The 22,758-nt window shown below is 52.0% G+C and overlaps 1 protein-coding gene across 3 annotated transcripts in view; it reads right to left on the minus strand.

Moving 5' to 3' along the window:
- FCHSD2 (FCH and double SH3 domains 2) overlaps window positions 1-22,758 on the minus strand; it is an 85,258-nt gene that overhangs the window by 48,635 nt on the left and 13,865 nt on the right. For all 3 annotated transcript variants that reach the window (XM_038761916.1, XM_038761917.1, XM_038761915.1), the window contains exon 3: window positions 6,569-6,614. In XM_038761916.1, the coding sequence (XP_038617844.1) occupies window positions 6,569-6,614 (46 nt within the window). The remainder of the gene's footprint in view (window positions 1-6,568; window positions 6,615-22,758) is intronic.

The following is a 22,758-nucleotide window of genomic DNA, read 5'->3' on the forward strand; positions in this document are numbered from 1 at the left end:
CCTTCGGGTCTGTGCCCCAGCCTGGTCCATGCCCCGTGGTCCCCACCCTGTCCCCTTCCTAACCACTGTGTGGAGAGGGTGAAGGTGGCGTAGAAGAGCGTGGAACTCCAAGCGTCGCCATCCAAACTGCAGACAGACTGCAGAGCCTTATAGAAGGGCACATGACACACCAGGCGGGCCTTCAGGAATGAGGTCCACTTCTGCAGCATCTTCTTCCCGCCTAGGTCACCCTTGCAGACACAGGCCCTACCAGCCATTTCCAGCAGGGTTTGGATCTCACTTGACAGACAACTGGCCCCATAAAGAAAGGTCAGAGGGAATGTAAGTTGTGCGTCGGGTGCGGGGGCGGGATTCAGGAAGGAAAGGTCCGGGATGGGTTATGAAAAGAAAAAGAACTAATGTTGGCTGGCACTTTCAAGGCCACCCATCAGGCTGTTCCTCCAAGACACGGGGTGCAACCAGAAGCATTATGATGGATTGCGCCTGATGGTCCACTCTACCAAATCCAATTTGGTTTGGCCGGCTGAAGAGCTGGGTCTCCCCCAAAGAACTCGGCCCTAAATCTTGGGAATTCCAGAATCAGTTTCCACCGGAAAAACAATCTGCACAGCTCTGTTTGCTTTTTCACAACAGGTGCAGCTCCTCTCCAACTCCCGAGGGAACTAGGGCTCTCCTGGAGCCCAGCAAGCTTCTGCCCCTGCACAGGGTCTGCCACAGTGCAGTCTCCGGTTCTCACGGAGTCACAGAGGTTCCTGCCTCCCCCCGGGTCACCGGCAACCAAGGAGGCTGGTAGCCGAGGACGCTGGTTTACCTAGTGTGGGATCTGGGCTCAGAGATGAGGCTGATTTAGGTGGTGAGATCGGAGCCAGATGGGCAAGCGCCGCTCAAAGACAAAGAAAGGTTTCTGTGCGCAGCATAGCCTAGTCACAAGAGCCTGGGCTTTGGAGTCAGAGGTCTTGGGTTCTAATCCCGGTTCTGCCACTTGTCTGCTGTGTGACCTTGGGCAAGCCACTTAACTTCTCTGTGCCTCAGTTACCTCATCTGTAAAATGGGGATTGAGACTGTGAGCCCCACGTGGGGCAACCTGATTACTTTGCATTTGCCCCAGTGCTTAAAACGGTGCTTGACATATAGTAAGCGCTTAACAAATACCATCATTATTAAGTTTTTTAGAGAAGCAGCCTGACTTAGTGGAAAGAGCACGGGCTTGGGAGTCAGAAGTTGTGGGTTCTAATCCCGGCTCTGCTACTTGTCAGCTGTGTGACTTTGGGCAAGTCGCTTAACTTCTCTGTGCCTCAGTTACCTCATCTGTAAAACGGGGATTAAGACTTTGAGCCCTACGTGGGACAACCTGATTACCCTGCATATACACCAGAGCTTAGAACAAGTGCTTAACAAATACCATTCTTATTATCACTATTATTTCTGGGTCCTGATGGTGCCTGGGTAGGTTTTGGCCGGCGGGATTAGCTATCCAGCCTGGGAGGAATGCAGGGCAGCCTTGTGCTGGGGGAACTCTCTAGGGCTGCCCAATAGTAATGGTAATAATTATGGAATTTGTTAAGAGCCCCACATGGGGCTCCCAGTCTCAGGGGGAGGAACAGCAGGTACCTAATCCCCAATATGCCCATGAGGAAACCGAGGCCCAGAGAAGCTAAGGGACTTGTCCAAGAGCCCAGCAGGCGAGTAGTCGAACTGGGATTAGAACCAAGGTTTCCTGAGTTCCCAGTCCTGTGTTCACCCCGCTAGGCTGCACTGCTTCTCTGCTTTGTTGATACAACTTCTAAAAACATTTTGCAATTCTTCCACCAAAACTTTGTAAGATTCTTTGACAAAGATACACACAGCCAAACCCATTTAATTCAAAATCCCCTGTCCCAGTTCCTTGCATTTCTTCAAAACCAGATGGAATAAAAGTAAACAGTAGGCCAGATCAATCACTCAATCAATAGTATTTATTGAGTGCTTACTGTGTGCAGAGCATTATACTGAGCATTTGGGGGAATACAACAGAGTTAGCAGATCCAGTCCCTGCTCTCAAAAAGCTTAGTCTAGCACGAGAGACATACACTAAAATCAATTTCAGGGAGGAAGAGGCAACCGAATAATCCTGGCTCTGCACTTGCCTGCTGTGTGACCTTAGACAGGCCACTTAAATTGGTCTCTGCCTCAGACTCCTCATCTGTAACATGGGGATTCAATTCCTGTTCTCCCTCTCACTTAGACTATGTCCAACCTGATTACCTTGTATCTACTCCAGTGATTGACACAAATAGTAATAATGGCATTTATTTAGCGCTTACTATGTGCAAAGCACTATTCTAAGCACTGGGGAGGTTACAAGGTGATCAGGTTGTCCCACGGGGGCTCACAGTCTTCATCCCCATTTTACAGGGAAGTTAAGTGACTTGCCCAAAGTCACTGACAAGTGGCAGTCGGAATTTGAACTCATGACCTCTGACTCCAAAGCCCACGCTCTTTCCACTGAGCCACGCTGCTTCTCCATACCATCATTATTCTTATTAAAGATATGTACAGAAGTAGTACCCTGTTTGTGTGTGTGTGTGCCCAAGCGCATGTGTGCATGTGTGTACTGGGGAGACACTCAAGTGCTCAGATGATGCAGTGGGGGAAGGGGAAACTGTTGGTGGGGATTGAGAGATTAGTCAGGGTTCCTGGAGAAGACGGGATTTTAGTAGGGCCTGAACTTTAATCATTTGCTTTACCAGTTAAAACTGAGGTGGAGGACCAGCACTTCCGAGGAATATTTTGGAGGAAACCAACTGCTACATGGCTCAATCGTCTTTGGCCCCCGTGCTTGGGGCAGACCCCTGACTTGCTGCCAGGACCATTACAGATCTCCACTAAAATCACCTCTGTCTCAACCCTGTCCAGGTAGAGTTCACCATCTTTTGGGTGCGAGCTCCCTGACTGAGTGGGAGAGGCAGGCCAGTGGCGTGTCCTTGGGGCGGGCGACAACTGGGTGACAGGCACTGCCCCAGAATCCTGCTCCACTCAGAGCGCGCACCTCCCGCCTTCCCCGTGCCACAGGGTGGCTTTCGTGTGAGACTTTGGCTCACGCACCATGCGTGGGAGGGACTCCTTGATCCAGTTTCCACTTACATAAACCACGGATCATCACTTCCCCGTGCAAACCGACTCTGATGCCAGAAGACTATTCAGCCCCTTCAAGAAACCAGGTGGGGTTTCTCATTCTCCCTGCAAACCAAGGGTCTGACCGAGACCCAAGACTTCCTCCGGTGGAACGAGGACGTTTCCCTCTGAGTCATTTTGCTCAATAGTCCCCAAAGTTTAAATGTAAGCTTTACTTCTTCGACCCAAGTCAACCTGAGTACTGTTTATTCTCAGTCATTACTGCAAGCACTTTCTAAAAATGATCCAATGTTCCTTAAGAGGGAGAGAAAGTCCATTCTACGCATCAATTTCCTCCACTTGGCCCACCTGGTCCCAAGAACTGCAGTTAAAAACTATAATAGTCAGTGACCTTTTACCAACCAAACCCACATCGGATCCTGGGACCATTTATTAGCTGTGCTGAGTTTTGAGAATCCTTGCAACTTTCCATAAGCCAGATCACTGTTTCTCTAAGATTTCTTAATATTTCTGAAGGCATACCTACTCTGTCCCAACTTGGTAAAAATGCCTGAAGGTCAATTCTTCCTTTAAAAAATGGCATTCATTATTTTCATACTGAGCTCATACCGTCAGTCACCAAAAGCTTCTTGTTCTTCCTCCCTGGTATTTCCCTAAACCGTCCCTTCCTCTCCACCAAACAGCCAACGCCCTGGTCCAAGCTCCGGTCAGCAGCAAGCTCAGAGCTGAGCCAACCTCCTCACCAGCCTCCCATTTTCAATCCCTACTCCAAGCTGCTGTCCACATCGCTTTCCTAAAACATCACCCGGACACGCATCCATTCATTCAATCGTATTTATTGAGCATTTACTGTGTGCAGAGCACTGTACTAAGCGCTTGGCAACATATAGAGACGGTCCCTACCCAACAGCAGGCTCACAGTCCACAAGACTGTGTCTAGAAGACACATCTCTCCACTCCTCCAGCAGCTCCAACAGCTCCCCATCTCCATCTGCGGCAAGCCGAAACTCCCAGCCGCTGGCTCTCCTTCAGCTCTTTCTCCATCAGTCAATCAATCAATGGGACTGAATGATCAACAGTCAACCGCCACCCTTAGCACTGATGCGTCTGTCTTCCATAGGCTGCCTGTAAGCTCCTTGTGAGCAGGGAACTTATCTACCAACTCTGTTATGTTGTACTCTCCCAAGTGCTGAAACAGTGCTCCGCACAAAGGAAGCGTTCAACGAATACTACTGAATGACAGATTGTCCCCTTAGACTAGGCATCTTCTGACACTTTTGCTACTACAAGTTATATCCTTGTTTTTCCCCCTGCTCTGCCTGTGTCTTCATAATCTATCTGTGTCTCTTCCACAAGTCCAGAAGGTCCTGGAGGACAGGGACCCTTTCTTGGCTGAGCTCTGCATACTGCAGTAGCTCCAAGACTCCTGCAAATGGAGGACTGATTACAGAAAGACCTATTACCTTTGGGTACTTGGTATTCGCCCTACCCTCAAAGCCACAGTCCTTATGTACATTATCTATATTATATTTTCAATTATTTATGTATTTGATGTCTGGCTCCCACTGTAAGTTTGCTGTGGGCAGGGAACGTGTCTACCAACTCTGTGGCACTGTAACAATCCACTGTATTTTCTGAGCACTTAGTGTGTGCAGAACACTAAGCACTTAGGAGAGTTGGTAGACATGTTCCCTGCCCACAATGAGCTCACAATCTAAAGGAAGATTTAGTGCTTAGTACAGTGCTCTGCACACAGTTAAGCTTTCAATAAATACAACTAACTGATTGAAATAGCCGCTTTTATAACTGTGGCATTTGTTAAGCACTTGCTATGTGCCAGGCACTGTACTAAGCACCAGGGTGGACAGAACCAAATTGGGTTGGATACAGTCCCTGTCCCACATGGGGCTCACAGTCTTAATCCCCATTATATAGGTGAGGTAACTGAGGCACAGAGAAGTGAAGTGACTAGCCCAAGGCGACACAGCAGACAAGCGGCAGAGCTGGGATTAGAACTCATGACTTTCTGACGCCCAGGCCCATGCTCTATCCACTCCGCCATGCTGCTTCTCCCAAATGGCCATGGGCAGAGGCTTCCAGAGCTCAGGTCCAGGCCCTGCTTCCCGCCGCGGGCAGCCTCCCCCACTCGCCACTTTTCGCTCCGGTCACGAGAACATTTCGGGTGCCTGCTCTGAGAGACCAAGAGGTGAAAGGGTGGGGTAGGAAAGGGGCAGCTGCGGCCTCACCCCGAAAGATCGCAACCAATGGAATTTACTGAGTGCTTATTGTGTTCAGAGCAGTCTACTAAGTGTTTAGGAGAGTCCAATGCGGTGTTTCTCTTGACGGCCCGGCAGTCCTGTCCCTCCCCACTCTCCAGCCCCTCCTCTCCTCCACCACCTCCTAAACGGAGAGGTCCACAACCGTCACCACTTCAGCCAACCGTGCATTCCACAAGTCCCGCTGTGATCGACGGAGGCAAACCCACTTCCCTGAGAGACCGACCGGCCTAAGGAAGTGATGCTGGGAGCTGGCAAATGCGAGCCACTGGCCGTTGCACAACCACTTGGGGAAGAACGCAAGTGAAATGAGAAGCAAGGGTGTTCTCAGGAACACCCGGGACCTCCTGCCTCCAGAACTGCAAGAGCCCAGTGTCCTGATCCAGAACCTCTGCTCTCAGGGGGCTCGGGAAACAGCGGTCTCCTGGCCCCCCTCTTGCATGTACGAGAAGGCTGCCCCGATGTCACCCTCTACTAAAGCCATCCTCTTCCACACACAACTCTCTGGCCCCTCAGAGAAAAGCTGGGGCAGCGGGGGACAGGGAGAGCTGGACAAGCTCAACCGTCCACTGTCAACACAGGATGTGGCACTTTCACTTTCCCAAGATTCTTTCCAGGTTGGCATCCCCGCACCTCCCCTACCCAACCCCAAGCCTCATAATAGATAGGTCTGAATCGATCTGCGGTGTCTTTCCCATTGAGCGTTTCCAAACAAAAAGAGAGTCCTCAAAAGGAGGGGTGGGGCTCCGACAGCCAAGTTGTACCCTGCCTGCCCAGCGGACCACAGCGTACCTCACCTGCCCATTTGGCAACCTGGCAACTCCTGTCCTGAGCCAGCCAGCTCTTTGCAACCCTGCGAGGCTCTAGACAGAAATGCCCCTGCTTTTCCCAGCAGGGCCGGACTGGTTCTAGGCCCCGAGTTAGAAAGGAAGGACTCTACCAAAAAACCTTGCACTCTCCCAGGGGATCCCCATCAATGCCGAAGGTTTCCACATCCCAATGCAGAGAAGAGCCGTTGGGCAGGTAGGGGAGGGTAAAGCAGCAATTCAACGTCAGGGATAACTTACACCCACTTGCTCTCTCACTCTCTCTGTGTGTCTTTCTCACACGGGCACACACACGCACACATCCTCCCACATGCACAGGGAGCAGCCAAGTCAGCTATCTCCTTGGCTTACCTGGGCATATTCTCTCTCAATTGCAGCTTTCTTTTGACTGAACGTCCTAGAAAAAGAAGCAAATATTCATTACTCACAGGAGCTACAACAGGCGGATATCTATTTCACATAGACTCGGCTCAGGGCTACCAAACAGTCTGGAGAGCCAAGCTGAGGACTCCAGAAAACATCGTTTCCGACCCCTGAGCTATGTTGCGCAGCAGCTCCTAAACGTAGACATGAGACGTTTGAAAATCCCTTGCTTCAGAAGGCCAAAATGTGTGGACGTTGGAGGTGGAGACCTTCCCCAGAACAAAAGCCACCACCTGTGCCTCCCTCCAAGCCTTAGCCTCAGATGAGACCCTCGCTTTCCATGGGATAATAATAATACTACTAATGATGGCATTTGTTAAGCGCTTACTATGTGCAAAGCACTGCTCTAAGCGCTGGGGAGGATAGAAGGTGATCAGGTTGTCCCACATGGGGCTCACAGTCTTAATTCCCATTTTACAGATGAGGCAACTGAGGCACAGAGAAGTGAAGTGACTTGCCCAAAGTCACAAGGCTGACAAGTGGCAGAGCCGGGATTTAAACCCATGACCTCTATCAAGCCCGTGACGTTTTGGTTCACCTGTTTGGGATATTTTGGCAAGGGCAGAGGTGGGGAGGGATAAGGAACACCACCAGCACCTGACTTTGCCCCCCAGATCACTATGGACTAAAGGGCCCCATCCAGAAATTTGCCCTGGGATCAAGTGGCTAGTGAGAACTCACTGGACACTTATGGAGATAGTCAAAGGAAGGAACACCTCACCAGATTCATGATTATTTAAGGGGGTTTGCTGACCTCCCAAATATTAGGATTCTATTAAGTATCAAAACAAGCCTTCTTTATTGTGTTGCCAATGGGATTTTCCCCACGCTGACTTGACCACGATAATGAATGCAAATTGATTTGCACAGTCACTGAAAGCAGCATTCTCCTACTCATCTGTCTAGTTTGCTTTAGGGCCTCCTCATACGCAGTGATGCCCTCTCCCAAAGGATGAATTCTCTTGGTTGGTATTAGGAAAGGGGCTGGCAAAAGAGCCCAACACTGTGGAGACAAACGCAGACATCCAATAGGCATTCTTGTCATTTACTGTAGGCTGATCTTTTCCTTCCCCGGCATTTCAGAGCTTCCTTCCTCATTTCGGCTCTTGCCCAGCTGCTCATTCACCCACAGCGATGACCCTGCTGGAATATGTGAAAATGGGTGGGTTGGGCCCTTCGGGCAGTCAAAGCCCTCTTCCAGTTAGAAATGTAGGTCATGTGTCTCTAGGTTGTTCAGAGCTCATGTAGTGAGTCCTCTGGAGAAAACTGCCCAGGTGCCCAAACTGCAACCCAGAAGGAGGTAAGGATATGGATGCCAGGCCTCTTTCCCCTCCGCATGTCCACAGCTTCTCCTGACCTGCTCAATGCCAGGCCCCTTCCAAATGCCTGCAGCTTCTCATAATAATAATAATACTAGTTGTGGTATTTGTTAAGCGCATACTGTGTGCCAGACACTGTACTAAGCACTAGGGTGGATACAAGTAGAGTAGCAGCGTGGCTCAGTGGAAAGAGCACGGGCTTTGGAGTCAGAGGTCATGGGTTCGAATCCCGACTCCACCACATGTCTGCTGTGTGATCTTGGGCAAGTCACTTAACTTCTCTGGGCCTCAGTTACCTCATCTGTAAAATGGGGATTAAGACTGTGAGGCCCACATGGGACAACCTGATCACCCTGTATCCTCCCCAGCGCTCAGAACAGTGCTTTGCACATAGTAAGCACTTAACAAATGCCAATTATTATTATTATTATTACAAGCAAATAGGGTTGGACACAGTCCCCGTCCCACGTGGGGCTCACAGTCTCAATCCCCATTAGATGAGGTAACTTGAGTCATAGAGGAAGTGAAGTGACTTACCCAAGATCACACGGCAGACAAGAGGCGGAGCCGGGATTAGAACCCATGGCTTTCTAACTCTCTGACACGTGCTCTATCCACTACGCCATGCTGCTTCTCCCAAACAGCCCAGGATGTGCAGAGGCTCCCAGGGCTCAGGTCTAGGCCCCGCTGCCCACTGCAGGCAGCCTCCCCCCCCCGCCACTTCTCGCTCAATCCTGGATGGGGAAACGGCTCCTGACAAGACCCCGCAGGGCCACTAGGAAGGAAGCAAAACAGAGATAAGCCATTCAACCCAAACCTCGGCCACTGACCTGCTGTGGGACCTTGGATGAGTCACTGCACCTCTCTGGGCCTCAGCTCCCTCATCTATGAAATGGGGTTCAGATAAATGACCTCCCTCCCTCTGCAGACCGTGTGGGATGGAGACTGTTTCTGCTCTGACTGGCTTGTACCTAATCCAGTACTTAGGACGTGATAAACCCTTTAATAAATGCCAATAGCATTAATTGGTCATCTATGCCGCAGATGGGGCACCAGAATCAAACAAAAACAACTCCGGTCACTCTAATTAGGATTCATAAAAATGAACACTCTCCATAAAACTTTCCACTTTGGCAAGTCATTCCCCACAACTACTGCGGCTTTACCCGTTATGCTTCGGACTTGAAGCAGAAATCTTGAAAATGAACTCTTGCTCCAGTGCTCCGGTGGGGCTGTGGTTCTGGGAGATAAACAGCAGCAGCCTGCACACGCCTCGCTGGGGCCTGCCGGAATGGTGGGAAGCTGGAAGGCCGTCTGGGGCCCCGGGGAAGAGTACGCAGAGCCCACCGGCCACTTGACTGGGGACCAGAAAAGACAGCCCCACTCGGCACCACCTGGAGAGGAGGACAGAGAGGGTCCCCGGGGCCTGTATGCTAACCTCTACAGTGGGTGAGCGGTAAGTCCCTTAGACTCAGACCCTTAGCTACTCCCTGGTGCCCTAAGATGTCGCTACAGAAGTTCGCCCAAACCCCAGGCCTAGAGCTTCTTTCCGGAGGGCCCTCAATTCCCTTCCCCCTTACTCCAGGACCATAGTGTGCCCTCGTCACAGGTCCCTTCACCCACATAGGTGCCACTTCCACCCTGAGTGAGGGAGGCTGGCACTTTCCCATCTTCAACTGGGGTCACCCCCTGTTGCTCTTGGGCCACTGGGCCTCAAGGCGACCCCCTCCCCCGCTCACTGCAGATAGCCTCAGTCCTTGGCAGATTCCCCACCTTGTCTCTTCCAACAGACGGAAACAGCCCCTTAGGAGCTTCAGGCCTGCTTCTGATTTAGACCCCATCACCGGGGCCCAAGCGAGGCACCCAGTGTGGCTGGCTTAAAGATATAGGAAGTCATTATTTCTCTGGCCCTGTCCCTCTCAGTCAGCATGAGGCCCTACTTTTGGAACCTCAGGCTAAATGTCACTGCAGATCTGACTGGATGGAGCCGGAAGGCCATCGCCAGCACCAGAACCACAAAGCCATTGAAATTGGCTTCCCAGACCGGCTCTTCAGGCAGCTGGATACCGCCCTGCCCTCCAGCTTGGAGGCATGGCTTCCTGGCAGGGAAGAAGGGACCTCAGAGCTCAGCTCCAAAATTCCACTCCAAACTCTGGAGCTGGAAGTTCCTGAGGGGGACGAGACATTTCAGGCTGATTGGAAGGGGAGCACCGGGACTGAGCCGGCTCTGGGAAATATCCTGCTCCCGTTCCTACGGCTGCTGAAAAGCAAAACCTCCAGCGGCATCCCAGCTGGGAGCTAGGGACTAAACTGCTCCCGGCGGCGGGACAACGGGAAACGTCCCTCCCCCCTCCCCACTCCGCCCAAGCAGCCACGGCTTCTCCGTGAGGGAAGCGGAGCTGGCCGGCTACGGCAAGAGTCCCAGACCCCCGGTCCCATAGAACCGTGGTCTGTCAAGACAGTGCTGGGCATTCAGGTTCAGGGTATTGTTAGGCCTCTAATCTTTGAGGCCTATATCTGAAGAAACACAATAATTTGAACAATCCAAACAACCAGTTCTTAGGGTTAAAACTGGGGTGTGAGGTTATAACTGTAACAGGAAACCCATATTTCTGACCGAGCTTTTAACTTCAGAAAAACATCTCGCTAAAGTGTCCTCCAAGCATACCGGAAATATTCCACACTGCTGACCAATGTCTCTCATGAAGGTCTGAGGAACCCTCAGACAGAAGGAAATGATTCCGGAAAGGAACACTAATGTCCACTTTCGGAATGAGCACTCTACCACTAGCTCAAATATAGCATCACCCATCTCGTCTCATCTCTTAAGCTACAACCTTCCTGCAAGCAGATTTTTATCTTTCTGATGCTGTGAGCCGGTTAAGGGACACATTCAGTAAGTGCTGAATAATAACCCCAGTATTGACTAGTCCAAGTGTGCCCAACCCATTTCTGAAAACTACGGGAAGCAGAACTCCCCACTACGCCAGCCAAGAGGCTAGTTGCTCAGAGATGCTCTGAGACCTCCACTGCTGGTGACAATCTTGAGCGGATGCAGGCCCTGGCAGCTCACATGCCATCCTTACATGGTGGAATGGAAGGGAGCTGGGGGTACTGCTCACCATCGGAGCTTACACTGCAGTAACCATCCTAACACTCCTGAGGAGTCCAGTGGAGTGGGCAGAGACCCTGGTTCAGCCCTGGGAAGAAGGGGGGGGGGGGTGAATACTTTTGACAGCCCCAAGAAGCTGGGCACGGCTGAGGGAGGTCGCCCAGTGAGCCCATGGGGGCCCCTGGCTCCTGCCCCACTCGAGGATATGTCTACCTCCCCTCTCAAATCTTCACGGAGGAGCAATGTGGAATGTAGCCTCCGCAACCAGCCAAGGGAGTGCGATTCAGCCCCGAAGGCCAAGGCTATGGAAGGGTCCAGGCCCCGCCCAGAGGTTTGGGGACTCCCACCACACCTGGCCACCCCTGGTCACTGGCTGGCTTCGGAGACTTTGGTCTCCCAGAGGTAATATCTGCTAGTACCAGGCCTAAAAAACCAGGGTGAGACTCTCAAAATCATCAGGAGCTAACAGATAATGGGTAACGAGAAGCCGAGAGAAAGTCAGGGCGGTTCCTTTTCTGACTCCAATTTCTACCTGGAGAATGAGAATGGCTGTTAAGAAGATGAGGAAAACAAGGGAAGCCACCGAAGACGAAGGCAGGACATCAAAGAAAACACGGTTGCATCCTACTTGGGAAAAAACACTCGCGGCCCAGGCTGGCAGGACAGAAAAGCTGAGACTGCTAGAAATTTGCTCCTCCCATTCCTTCAACTGCCTTTACCCGAAGACACCCTTCAGTGCCATCTGGTTTACAGTCTGCTCACACTCAACACCATCAAAAACTGACTGAAACAAGCAACGTGTTTGATGTGCAGTCCAACCTCTTCCTTCTCAAAACCTTTTCCCACTGGTCCCTGGGATTGCTGTCATAACGCAAAGAGGCAGAGCTAGAGCCTAGCAAACCTGCTGCCACAGTGCAAAGTAAAGGCACAATTGCACCGAGATACTAGGCTGCAGAAAAGTAGCTGGGCTAGGGCCTCCAGCGGGCTGGGCACGGGGGGACCAGAGAGGTTGCAAGGTGGCAGAGAGAAGCGGGGCAGATCACACCACATCTGCAGCAAGTCCAGCCGCTCTTGGACTACTGGTTGGAGTCCCATGGGGTGGAGACCTCTCCCTCCTGGGGCTTCCAATCCGGCAAGGACTCATGCCAACTCACACGCAGATATCACACGTGACGAAGTCCTAGGATGCAAGATAAGTGGCTGCCCATAATTTATATGGATGCCTGTCTCTTCCTCTAGACTTACCGGTAGGGAATGTGTATCAACTCTACTGCACTGTACTCTCCCAAGTGCTTGATGTAGCAAGCGCACAGTAAGCACTCGATAAATACTATCCATTGATTGATTTAGATTGCAAATGCAAACCCAGAAACCTGCACATAGTTTCCAGGGATGCCCACAACCCTTGGGGAAAGGGACACATACTAGAATGTGCGAAATGACTGCTGTCTCTTAGGCTATTGATCCAGGAAGACTTCAGGGTGAGGTGGCCCTGGGCAAAAGGGAGCCCAGTGAACCAGCACGAGCAACGGTCTGAGCCCGGGGACCAGCACGAGCGATGGTTTGAGACTGGGAGAGGGCAGGGCAGTTGATGCTGGGCAGACCCGCTTGATGGCAGAAGATGGGGAACACGCATGAAGGACTTGAAAGTGGGGTATAAGGAGAGCAGAGTAGCAGGCTGCTGAGAGACCTTGAAGCCGGAAGCCTGAGCTCTTACTGACTGGAAGTGGTGAGCAGAAGCCTGCTGAGGAGGAGGACGCCCCAAGGGAGCAACCTTCAAGGCAAGTGATTGTCACTACCTTGGCTGGGATTGAGCAGAGAGGGGAGGGGCCAGAGCCCAGAGCCCTGCAACGAGGCCATCCAGATCCAGCCTGGGGCGGCATCTGAGAGAAAGCAGAGGAGGAGGTGATTGACTGATTGATTGGGAGGTGGGTCTGGGAGTTTCCTGCTGTAAAACAGCCGATGCCGGCGGATAGAGGGACGCCGGGTCTGAAATGATGGAAGGTGGACAGCCAGAAAAGCAGGCTGGCTCTGAGGGTCCGGCACTGTGAGGACAGGAGCCGATCCACAGGAGCAGAGCCGCAGGGTTCGAGCCGTCGCTCACCAAGACTTCTCAGGTTCCAGAGCAGCTCAGGCAGGGGATCCTTCATGCCATCCGACGTGGGAGCCGCCAGAGGGTTCTCCCAGAGCACGGCTGGGGACCCCGGAGGGGTATGCTCTCAAAGAACTGCAGGCAAATCACGTTGGAGTTACTTAAGTCAGCAAAAATGAATGGGTTGGGAGGAGGCGTTCGAAGATCCCAGCGGGAATGCCATTTCTGACACAAATACCCCTACTAGTGTTGTGCCCACTGCTAGCCAAACATTTCTCACCCTGGCCCGTCGAGGTTACTTTATGGTATTAGAATGGATCGGGCCTCCACAAGATGCAGCCTCTGTTCCAACGCTTGCCAAGAACAGAATAAAGAAGTGACCCATTCCATGCCCAATCAGAACTGTAAGACTGCACAAACTTGAAGCGACCTAAAGCCCTGAGCGCTGTTGTACTCAAGGCTGAGGCAGAGGCTGGTAAGCACAGAAACATCACAACCAGAACCATGCCATACCCACAGCCAAACAAGCAATCAAATGTATAAATATACAAACGTACGTTCACACAGGTACGTACCCCTGTAGCCAATCCCCCGAGCAGAGGAAGCTCACTGAACCCACAGCCTATGCTAAGCTGAGGGAGGCTGCTAAAGGCTTTGAGAAGCAGGGACACAATGGTAAAATGGGGAAGCCGTCTCACCAAACCACAGCGCACTCGGGATGCACATCCCACACAGACCGGGTGGGGAAAGACCGCCTGGGCAAGAAATCCGCAGAAAAAGACCTGGAGGTGGGCTAGAGGCTGGATGGAGGGTGGACAAGTGTTACCTACAAAGAGGGCTCAATTCCCCTTGGTGGTGGGGGTGTGCACATGCCAGGCCACAGTCAGAAACAAGTCCTTTCTCGACCCTGGGCACCATTCACACTTACTGGCAAACTGCCTCCAGTTCTGGTTGGGTAATTCCCAAAGGGCCCGAATCAAACACCCACCGAGGGCCCAGGTTGGGGAGGGAGGGAGAGAGGGGATATCCCAGGCTGGGCAGCCCACACTCCGACTCTGCACTGGTACTGCACCCTGTCCTTCCTTGGGCGCCTCTTTCGTGCCATTTTCAAGGGCTGCTCCATTTCCATTTTAACTAGCAATGGGGTGGCTACTGCTACTGAACAATTTTGTTCCCTCTGAGCGGGCGGGGGAGAGGGCAATGAGGATGCAGGCCTTTTTTAAATAACTTTTTACTAACAAAAAAAGAAGGCCATGCAAATATTTTAGTGATCCTTTAGTGATCTATGGCACTCACTTTCACAATGTAATATTATTGCTACTGATAGTAATAATAATAAAAATAATAGTATTATTTATTAAGTGCCTGCAGTGTGCCAAGCACCGTACTGAGCACTGGGGAAGACACAAGGTATCGGATACAAGTTATTAAATCAGATACAGTCCCAGTTCCACAGTCTAATGGGGATAGAAAACAGATTATTTACTCCCCACTGTACAGATGAGGAAACTGAGGTGCAGAGAAATTAGGTGACGTGCCCAAGATCACATTAGCAGGCAAGAGGTGGAATCAGACCTAAAGGTCATGGTCCCCTGACTCCCAGGTTCTTTTCTCTAGGCCACAGTGCTTCTCACCAGGTACCTAGTGTAGGTTAACACACTGTCAGGCTTCAGTGGAAAATGGAAAAAGGTAACAATATTAATTATTCACACTGCAACTATAAGTCTATCCTAATTACAGCAAAAGCCAAAAGCCGCTGAATAACGTCGGTGAGTAATCAGCACAGGCTTTGCATTTGAGGTCATTTCCCATCATACTGTCATTGTTACTATTTCTTCACTAAAAGTACCAGCTAAAAAAAGGATACTGGGTGCAGCCTCCAGTCGCCCCATTGGAGGCCCCTCTGCGAGGGTTTGGTGAGTCTATTTGGATCACCTCCCCGAAGCCGGCCCCAAGCCCCACCCAACTCCCCGGCCACCGGGAGAATGCATTCAGTCTCTGCGAAAAGACCAGACCATCCTGCATTCTGAAAGAAGGCCAACTGAATGTTGCAGTTTAAGAAACTGCCACCTCTCCAAAGGGCGGAAGCCTAAAAGCAGGAGGGATGGGATGACATTAGCATATGACCACAACCCATGAGGCTGCAAAATTTTCCCAACTCCAGACCTAGGGGAAGAAATCAGTTTTCCCAACATGGAAGGAAGCCCACACAGCCCTTAGAAAGAGCAGGCAGCACGGAGACGTGCTGGGGGTGCTAAGGAAAGAGAGTGGTTCAGGCTGCCGGAGGGCAGTGGGAAAAGCAGCAGGACTTTCCCAAGAGCAACGGTGAGCAGAGAAACCAGGGCGGCCTGGGACACCATTAGGGCCTGACCTCTGCCAACTGCGTAGAAGGATCGTTTCCTGGTCCTTACGTGTTTCTTTTCTTTCGGCTCACACATGTCACATTACAGCATTACAATACCAATTTCTCTCTCTCTCTCTCTTTTCCCAAAGCCCAATTCGAGTACACCACCATCCCCACTGCCTTCCTGCTGCAGCGCTCGCCGTCCTTGAGATCTGAAGATGACACTCACGATGGTGATATTTCCACAGACGGCCAACACGGAGCCCGTGGGAAGGTCAGCCCTAGCTGCACCGCTGCACTGGTGGCACCCCTGCTGAACTGGCTGCCTGGCTATATTGGCTGTCTGCAGTGCCTGGCACCATTTCCATTTTTCCCCTCGAGAGCATTCTCTAAGGGTAAAGGTATGGCCAGAGGGCATGAATGGGACTACTGCTGACCAGATCCTACGGCCAAACCCACGGCCTGCCTCAGCCGAGGGGGAACCCAAGGAAGCTGAAGGAGATGAACTGGAAAGAAACAAAAGGAGAGCTCCCTGCCCACAGTGGGTAGAATCAATCAATCAATCGTATTTATTGAGCGCTGACTGTGTGAAGAGCACTGTACTAAGCTCTTGGGAAGTACAAGTTGGCAACATATAGAGACCGTCCCTACCCAACAGTGGGCTCACAGTCTAGAAAGGAGAAGGGGTTCATTACACAGTCGGTCGGGCGGGCTGAGGATCAGCAGGTTCAAGAGAGTTTGGCTAAATGAATGGATGAGCGGGGTTGCTCAACAAGGACAGTATGATGGGAAATGACCTCAAATGCAGAGGGGTTAATGGAGGGAAGTTAGGAATGGCAGGTGCCATTTAATGTTAGGTGCTTACTATGTGCAAGGCACTGTTCTAAGCACTGGGGTAGGTACAAGTTAATCATGTTGGACAGAGTCCCTGTCCCTTCTGGGGCTCACAGTCTTCTTAATCCCCATTTTACAGATGAGGTAACTGAGCACAGCGAAGTGAAGTGACTCGCCCAAGGTCACACACAGCAGACAAGTGAGCCCGTTGTCGGGCAGGGACCGTCTCTATATGTTGTTGATCTGTACTTCCCAAGCGCTCAGTACAGTGCTCTGCACACAGTAAGCGCTCAGTAAATACGACTGAATGAATGAATGAACAAGTGACAGAGCCGGGATTAGAACCCAGGTCCTTCTGACTTCTAGACCCGTGCTGTGCTGTCCGTTTGGGAGGGCAAGTGTCTCCAAGTGTCCCGAGGCCACAGTCGGACACAGCGTCCTGCTAGGCCGGTCCAGGGGCTGACCATCCTCAGCTCTTGGATTCTCCAGGCCTCATTCCCAAATTACCGTGGTATTCTCCCAAGCAGGCTGAGAAAAGTGCTCTGCACAGAGTACACAGTCAACAGACATCATCATCATCATCATCAATCGTATTTATTGAGCGCTTACTATGTGCAGAGCACTGTACTAAGCGCTTGGGAAGTACAAATTGGCAACATACAGAGACAGTCCCTACCCAACAGTGGGCTCACAGTCTAAAAGGGGGAGACAGAGAACAAAACCAAACATACTAACAAAATAAAATAAATAGAATAGATATGTACAAGTAAAATAAATAAATAGAGTAATAAATATGTACAAACATATATACATATATACAGGTGCTGTGGGGAAGGGAAGGAGGTAAGATGGGGGGGATGGACAGGGGGACGAGTGGGAGAGGAAGGAAGGGGCTCAGTCTGGGAAGGCCTCCTGGAGGAGGTGAGCTCACAGTTGGGCCTTGAAGGGAGGAAGAGAGCTGGCTTGGCGGATGGGCAGAGGGAGGGCATTCCAGGCCCGGGGGATGATGTGGGCCGGGGGTCGATGGCGGGACAGGCGAGAACGAGGTACGGTGAGGAGATTACCGGTGGAGGAGCGGAGGGTGCAGGCTGGGCTGTAGAAGGAGAGAAGGGAGGTGAGGTAGGAGGGGGCGAGGTGATGGACAGCCTTGAAGCCCAGGGTGAGGAGTTTCAGACATCATCGCTTGCATGACTTAACAGGGCTCCTGTTTGCTGGTTGCCTCTCAGTGTACTCACCTTGTCCTTGTCCTCACAGTACTGCCAAATGGGAGGAGCAACAATGCCACATTCAGCATACGTGTGTACCCAGCTAACATCCCTTCGGGTGACTTCAAGACCAATAATCACTATGGAAAATACGTGATTTGCAAAATAGCACAACTTAGATCTGAGAGGGGAGGGCAAGAGCTAAATGTGCATTAAGATTTATGGTTTAAATGACTTCGATGGGGCAAACAGTTCCCCACTCCCTTCACTATACTCTGACCTACAGACCTACTGGAGGGGAAAGAATCCTAAGACAATAGGGAAGAAAAACAGCAAACAATGAAAACTCTCAGAACAATGAAATCTGGAGAACTCAGATCTTTGGAAATTGCTCCTCCAGGACCGCTGAGTCAATAGGAAACTGGGGGCTAGGTAGGCTCAGAGGTCCCTGATTTTTCGTATTTTTTTTAAAAAAAAACAGTTTTTGATGAAACATAAACACTTTCAGGATTCTAGCAAGTTAAACTTTAACTCTAAGTACAATCTTGGGAAACTGGACCTTGACTACTTTAGGGAGCACTGTTAAAAACAGGTGCACCTGTTTAATCTCCTATCTGACACTGCGCTGCCCAGCAAGGATTCAGTACCAGCTTGGTGGCATGGGCAGAAAGGCGCAGCAAAAGGGGAAACGGGCAACATTAACTGAGTCTGCCTGGCCCGGAGCACAGTGCGGAACAAGGCCAGAGAAGAGAGGGAGAGAGAGAGAGCTGGGGCAGCAGCATTTGTTTATAGATCCCAAACAAGCCCGGGCAGGGAGGGATGAGGGGGGCCTGGAGGGCTGAGAGGATTTGGAGGGGGCCGGGGTGGGGGGGAGATATGTGGGAGAAGACAGCAGATTCAAAAGCTGGGAAGGCCAATGTGGAGGGGGTTTCAGGGGAGTCTCTTGACCTCTGGGAAAGTCTCTGAAGATGCAGAATGGCCCAGGGGGAGTTTCAGGAGGGCCAGAGGGACAGTCTAGTCTGCGAGGGGAGGGGGCTGGAAAGCCAGAAGGGAGGGACTCCAATGTCCAGACAATTTACAGGAAAGGGCGGAACCAAGACGGAAGCAAACAGGGTGCTGTGGTCGAGAAGAGAAGGCCAAGAACTTCGGTTCTCTATAAACTCCTCTGGCGGGGGAGGGGGGCGATCAGCAACTTCCTCCTAAGGCTTTAAATGGACCGAAAACAAAATCAGACAGTAATTTTGCTTCCCCAGAGAAGAAACACTCAGACTGCGTTCTGTGGTGTGGTCAAACCAACAGAATTTCAAGTTACACACATGGAGCATTTTTCCTCATTTCTGTACCTTCCCCTAACGGGTACATAAAGGTGACATCTGCTTAATGGTAAGTGTCTACTATGCCCACAGACAAGAGACAAACGTTCAATTTTTAAAAATCCGATTTTAAATCTCAATCCCCAATCACCCCCACCCCTCGATGAGATGAAAGACGGTTTGCCAGATGGTGCCGAATGGGTTTTTTTTTAAGGTTTGACTATTTTTAGAAGAAAACATCTGTTTTCAAAAATGATACTCAAGGAAACACACATTCAAAACTGGCCTCTAGTCTCACACCTGTCCTCGGCCCGCCTGCCCTCGGCCCACCCGCCCTCCGCAGGGACAGGCTCACGGCGGGGAAATGAAGGATCAGAGGCCCGGGTCACAACCATCAAGTGAAATGATGATGACTTGGAGAGACGGGTCATCAACGACGACAGGGACCTGAAGCAGCCCCAGGACAGGTTCCCGGGGGGCCCTGGGGTGCTGCCTGACTGGCAGTCAGTCACTGGCACCGCCCTGTGCCCATGTCATAGTGGCAGGCAATCTTCCCTGCAGGCTGCATGCCTTCCCAGAGGTTTGCAGTCCTTCAGCACAGTGACCACTGCCTCGCCCGGGGTGAGGGCCCCTCACCTCAGCACACGTAAGGCTGCAGGGAGGCAGGAGCCACGTTTAATCAATGTTTCGAATCACTTTCAGCAGTGCTTCCCAACAGGAGCGGTCTTTATAACGTAGAGGACTCTTTACCTGATACCCCTCAACTCTGCCAACGATGCTCACAGCTTCTTGCGCACACCCGGGGGGTGAAAAGGAAAGAAAATGTAAATTTCAACCAATGGAGTGGCTGGCAAAAACTTTCACGGGAAATGGCTTCCCTGAATGGCAACCGACTACCACCCACCACTCAGAATGCTCAGTGGTTGGAATCCTTGCTTGTCAGCCCATCTCCCTACTCTGATCCAGTTTCCAGCAGCCCATTTTCACTGTTTTCACACGGACCATTCTGAGCCCTTCAATGTGAAGCCTGAAACTTTTTCAAATACGACCAGGAAAATGGGGAAGAGTCCTGAGGAGCATTTGGGAATTCACTCACTCCTGTCCCGGAAAGGGAGCAGGAAGCGCTCCCCTCAAGACCCCCTCGCGGTCCCTGCCCCCACTCCGCACTGCCCGTGGCTGCGAAAGAAAGCTTGGGATGCCACAAACTCTCACAAGTATCAAGAGGCAGCTTGACATCACCAGCCGTTCTGTGCAAGGAGCTGTCCGAACCACAAGAGCACTTGCTTGGCTCTCCTTGGACTACGCCACAGACTTAGAAATGAAGGTCACCTAGCTAAAGCTCTGTCTGAAATCTCTTTCCCGGTGCGCTCATCAGCCCAGACAAGCAAATGTGCACCGTTCCACCTTGAAGCGGTTTCCCCCGTCTTCCCTGGAACAGGGGGCTGGTGCTGAGCACCTGGAACCGCAAAGACTCAACGTGAATACATTTGGTAGTGATAATGAAGACCTGCCCGAGATGCACCGCCAGTGAGGCCAAGCACTGTCAATTTACCCAGAATGTGGGGACAGTGTTCCTGATGAAGCCCACGTTACGGAAACTCTAGTCATAGGTCACATGCCTTGCCCAACGCTGCCGGTGCTGAGTTGAGTGCTCGATTCAGACAGATGTAAGTCGCTTGAAGAACGTTCCCTAATGTTCCCTACTTCTAGCAGCTCCGGGGCTGGAGGGCCTGGGGCCCGTCTAGCTTGCGGAGGCAGCCGGAGAGCCCGAACACGCTGTGGCAAGCTGGCCCGGCCTGCCTAGTCCTCTCTATCCTCTGGCAGGCACCTCCGCTGGTGGCTTGGGACTGGCAGAGGGGAGGAGGTTTCTGGGCTCTGGGCCATGTGCAGCCTGTGGCAACCACTCAATCAATGGCATTTACTGAGTGCTTAATGTGGGTAAAGCACTGTCCTAAGCATTTGGAAGAAGACAACAGGGCTGATAGGATCCCTGCTGCCCTTGAGGAACTTAAGTCCAGGGGGCGGGGGGGGTGCATGTGCAGGGGTGGCATTGCTTGGATTCAGAAGTCTAGGCAACATGCAGGAGCGGCTGGAACTGTAGGGGCACGTGGGCATGCGGGAGCTCCCCAGCGAGCTCCGGGAGCTCCTGGCAGCAGCCAAGAGGCTGCCTGAGCATGCTGCCCGCCCAAGGTCCGACCTCAGCAAGACCCTCCACGGGCATGGCTGGAAGGCGAGGGTTAAAGGCTGAAGAGAAGCGGCTCCCTTGGAAGACCGAGGACTTGGCAGTATGGTCTCTCCAGGGCTTGGTGGAGAACACCGTTCAAATGAGGTTCCGGGAAACAGGACGCCCCGACGGGGCCGTGGCTGCGGTGCCAGAGACGGGAGGATGGTAGGCCCAGTCGGCCCCAGGCTGACCCGCACTCACGAGTCTCGGGGAGGGCGATGGAGTGTAGCCCTGGCCCCCACGGGAAGGCAAAGTCAATCGGAGTCCTCTTATGCCGAGCAGCCTCCAGGCCCGGGTCATCAGAGGCAACCCCCAGTGCACAGCACATTCATAACATTCCTGCTGGGCGGTAGCAGATCGCCAGGAGACAGACAGCAACAAAGCGGCGTAAGATCCGGGTGTGACTCAAGTGCACATCCCGAGGGCATCATGAGGGAATCTCCGAGTCATCCCACATCCAGGACTCACATCTGCCTCCAAGGCCTCCCCCAACAAGCGAAACTCCTCTCTGCTTCTTCAAGTCCAGCCAACTGTCCCTGGCTCAGAGGCCGAGCAGGTTATCCACTGGTGGATGGGCCAGAATCTGCTCCCGGCCTTTCTCCTTGCTTGGCCCCTGGCCATTCTCTGCTCATCGGCCGGCCTGGGGTCCCAGGCGGCCTTAGCGGCCCCATCCTCAGAGACCCCGGAGCCCAGAGTGGAGGGGATCTCCTTCTCAGAGGCAAAACTGAGTCCCTCCACCGGCAGCAAGCTTAGGGGGCTGAATTCCCTGCTGTAGGATTGGGTTAGAAAGCAGGAGTCAGGACAGCAGAGAGTGTGGTCCCTGAACCAGGCCACGGCAGCCTCCCCAGAGCTGCCAGTGGATGGACTGGCAAGCTAGCTCTCTTCCTCCCTTCAAGGCCCTGCTGAGAGCTCACCTCCTCCAGGAGGCCTTCCCAGACTGAGCCCCTTCCTTCCTCTCTCCCTCGTCCCCCTCTCCATCCCCCCCTTCTTACCTCCTTCCCTTCCCCACAGCACCTGTATATATGTATATATGTTTGTACATATTTATTACTCTATTTATTTATTTTATTTGTACATATCTATTCTATTTATTTTATTTTGTTAGTATGTTTGGTTTTGTTCTCTGTCTCCCCCTTTTAGACTGTGAGCCCACTGTTGGGTAGGGACTGTCTCTACATGTTGCCAATTTGTACTTCCCAAGCGCTTAGTACAGTGCTCTGCACATAGTAAGCGCTCAATAAATACGATTGATGATGATGATGGACCTAGAGGGACGGCTCCTCTCCACACACCCCCTTTCCCTCAGCCGTGACGACGCAGGGCTTCGGGGGCGGTCCAGAACGCAGAGCCCAGCCTGGGGTAGAGGGACCCTCCACCCCTATGGCACTAGTGGTGGGGTCAGCCACGGGCAGGGTGGGCACTACTCCAGCCACATGGGCCCCACGATTCCCACCCAAAGTCACCACTTTTTAATGGTATTTGTTAAGCACTCTCTATGTGGCAGACACTGAATTAAGCATTGAGGTAGATATAAAATAATCAGGTTGGGCACAGCCCCTCTCCCACATGGGACTCACAATATATGTATAAGGGAGCAGGATTTAATCCCCATTTTACAGATTAGGTAAATGAGGCACAGATCCCTCAGCCCAACAACATATCCTCATACTCTGCC

This window comes from Tachyglossus aculeatus, chromosome 20 (assembly GCF_015852505.1).
Source record: "Tachyglossus aculeatus isolate mTacAcu1 chromosome 20, mTacAcu1.pri, whole genome shotgun sequence".
NCBI lineage: Eukaryota > Metazoa > Chordata > Mammalia > Monotremata > Tachyglossidae > Tachyglossus > Tachyglossus aculeatus.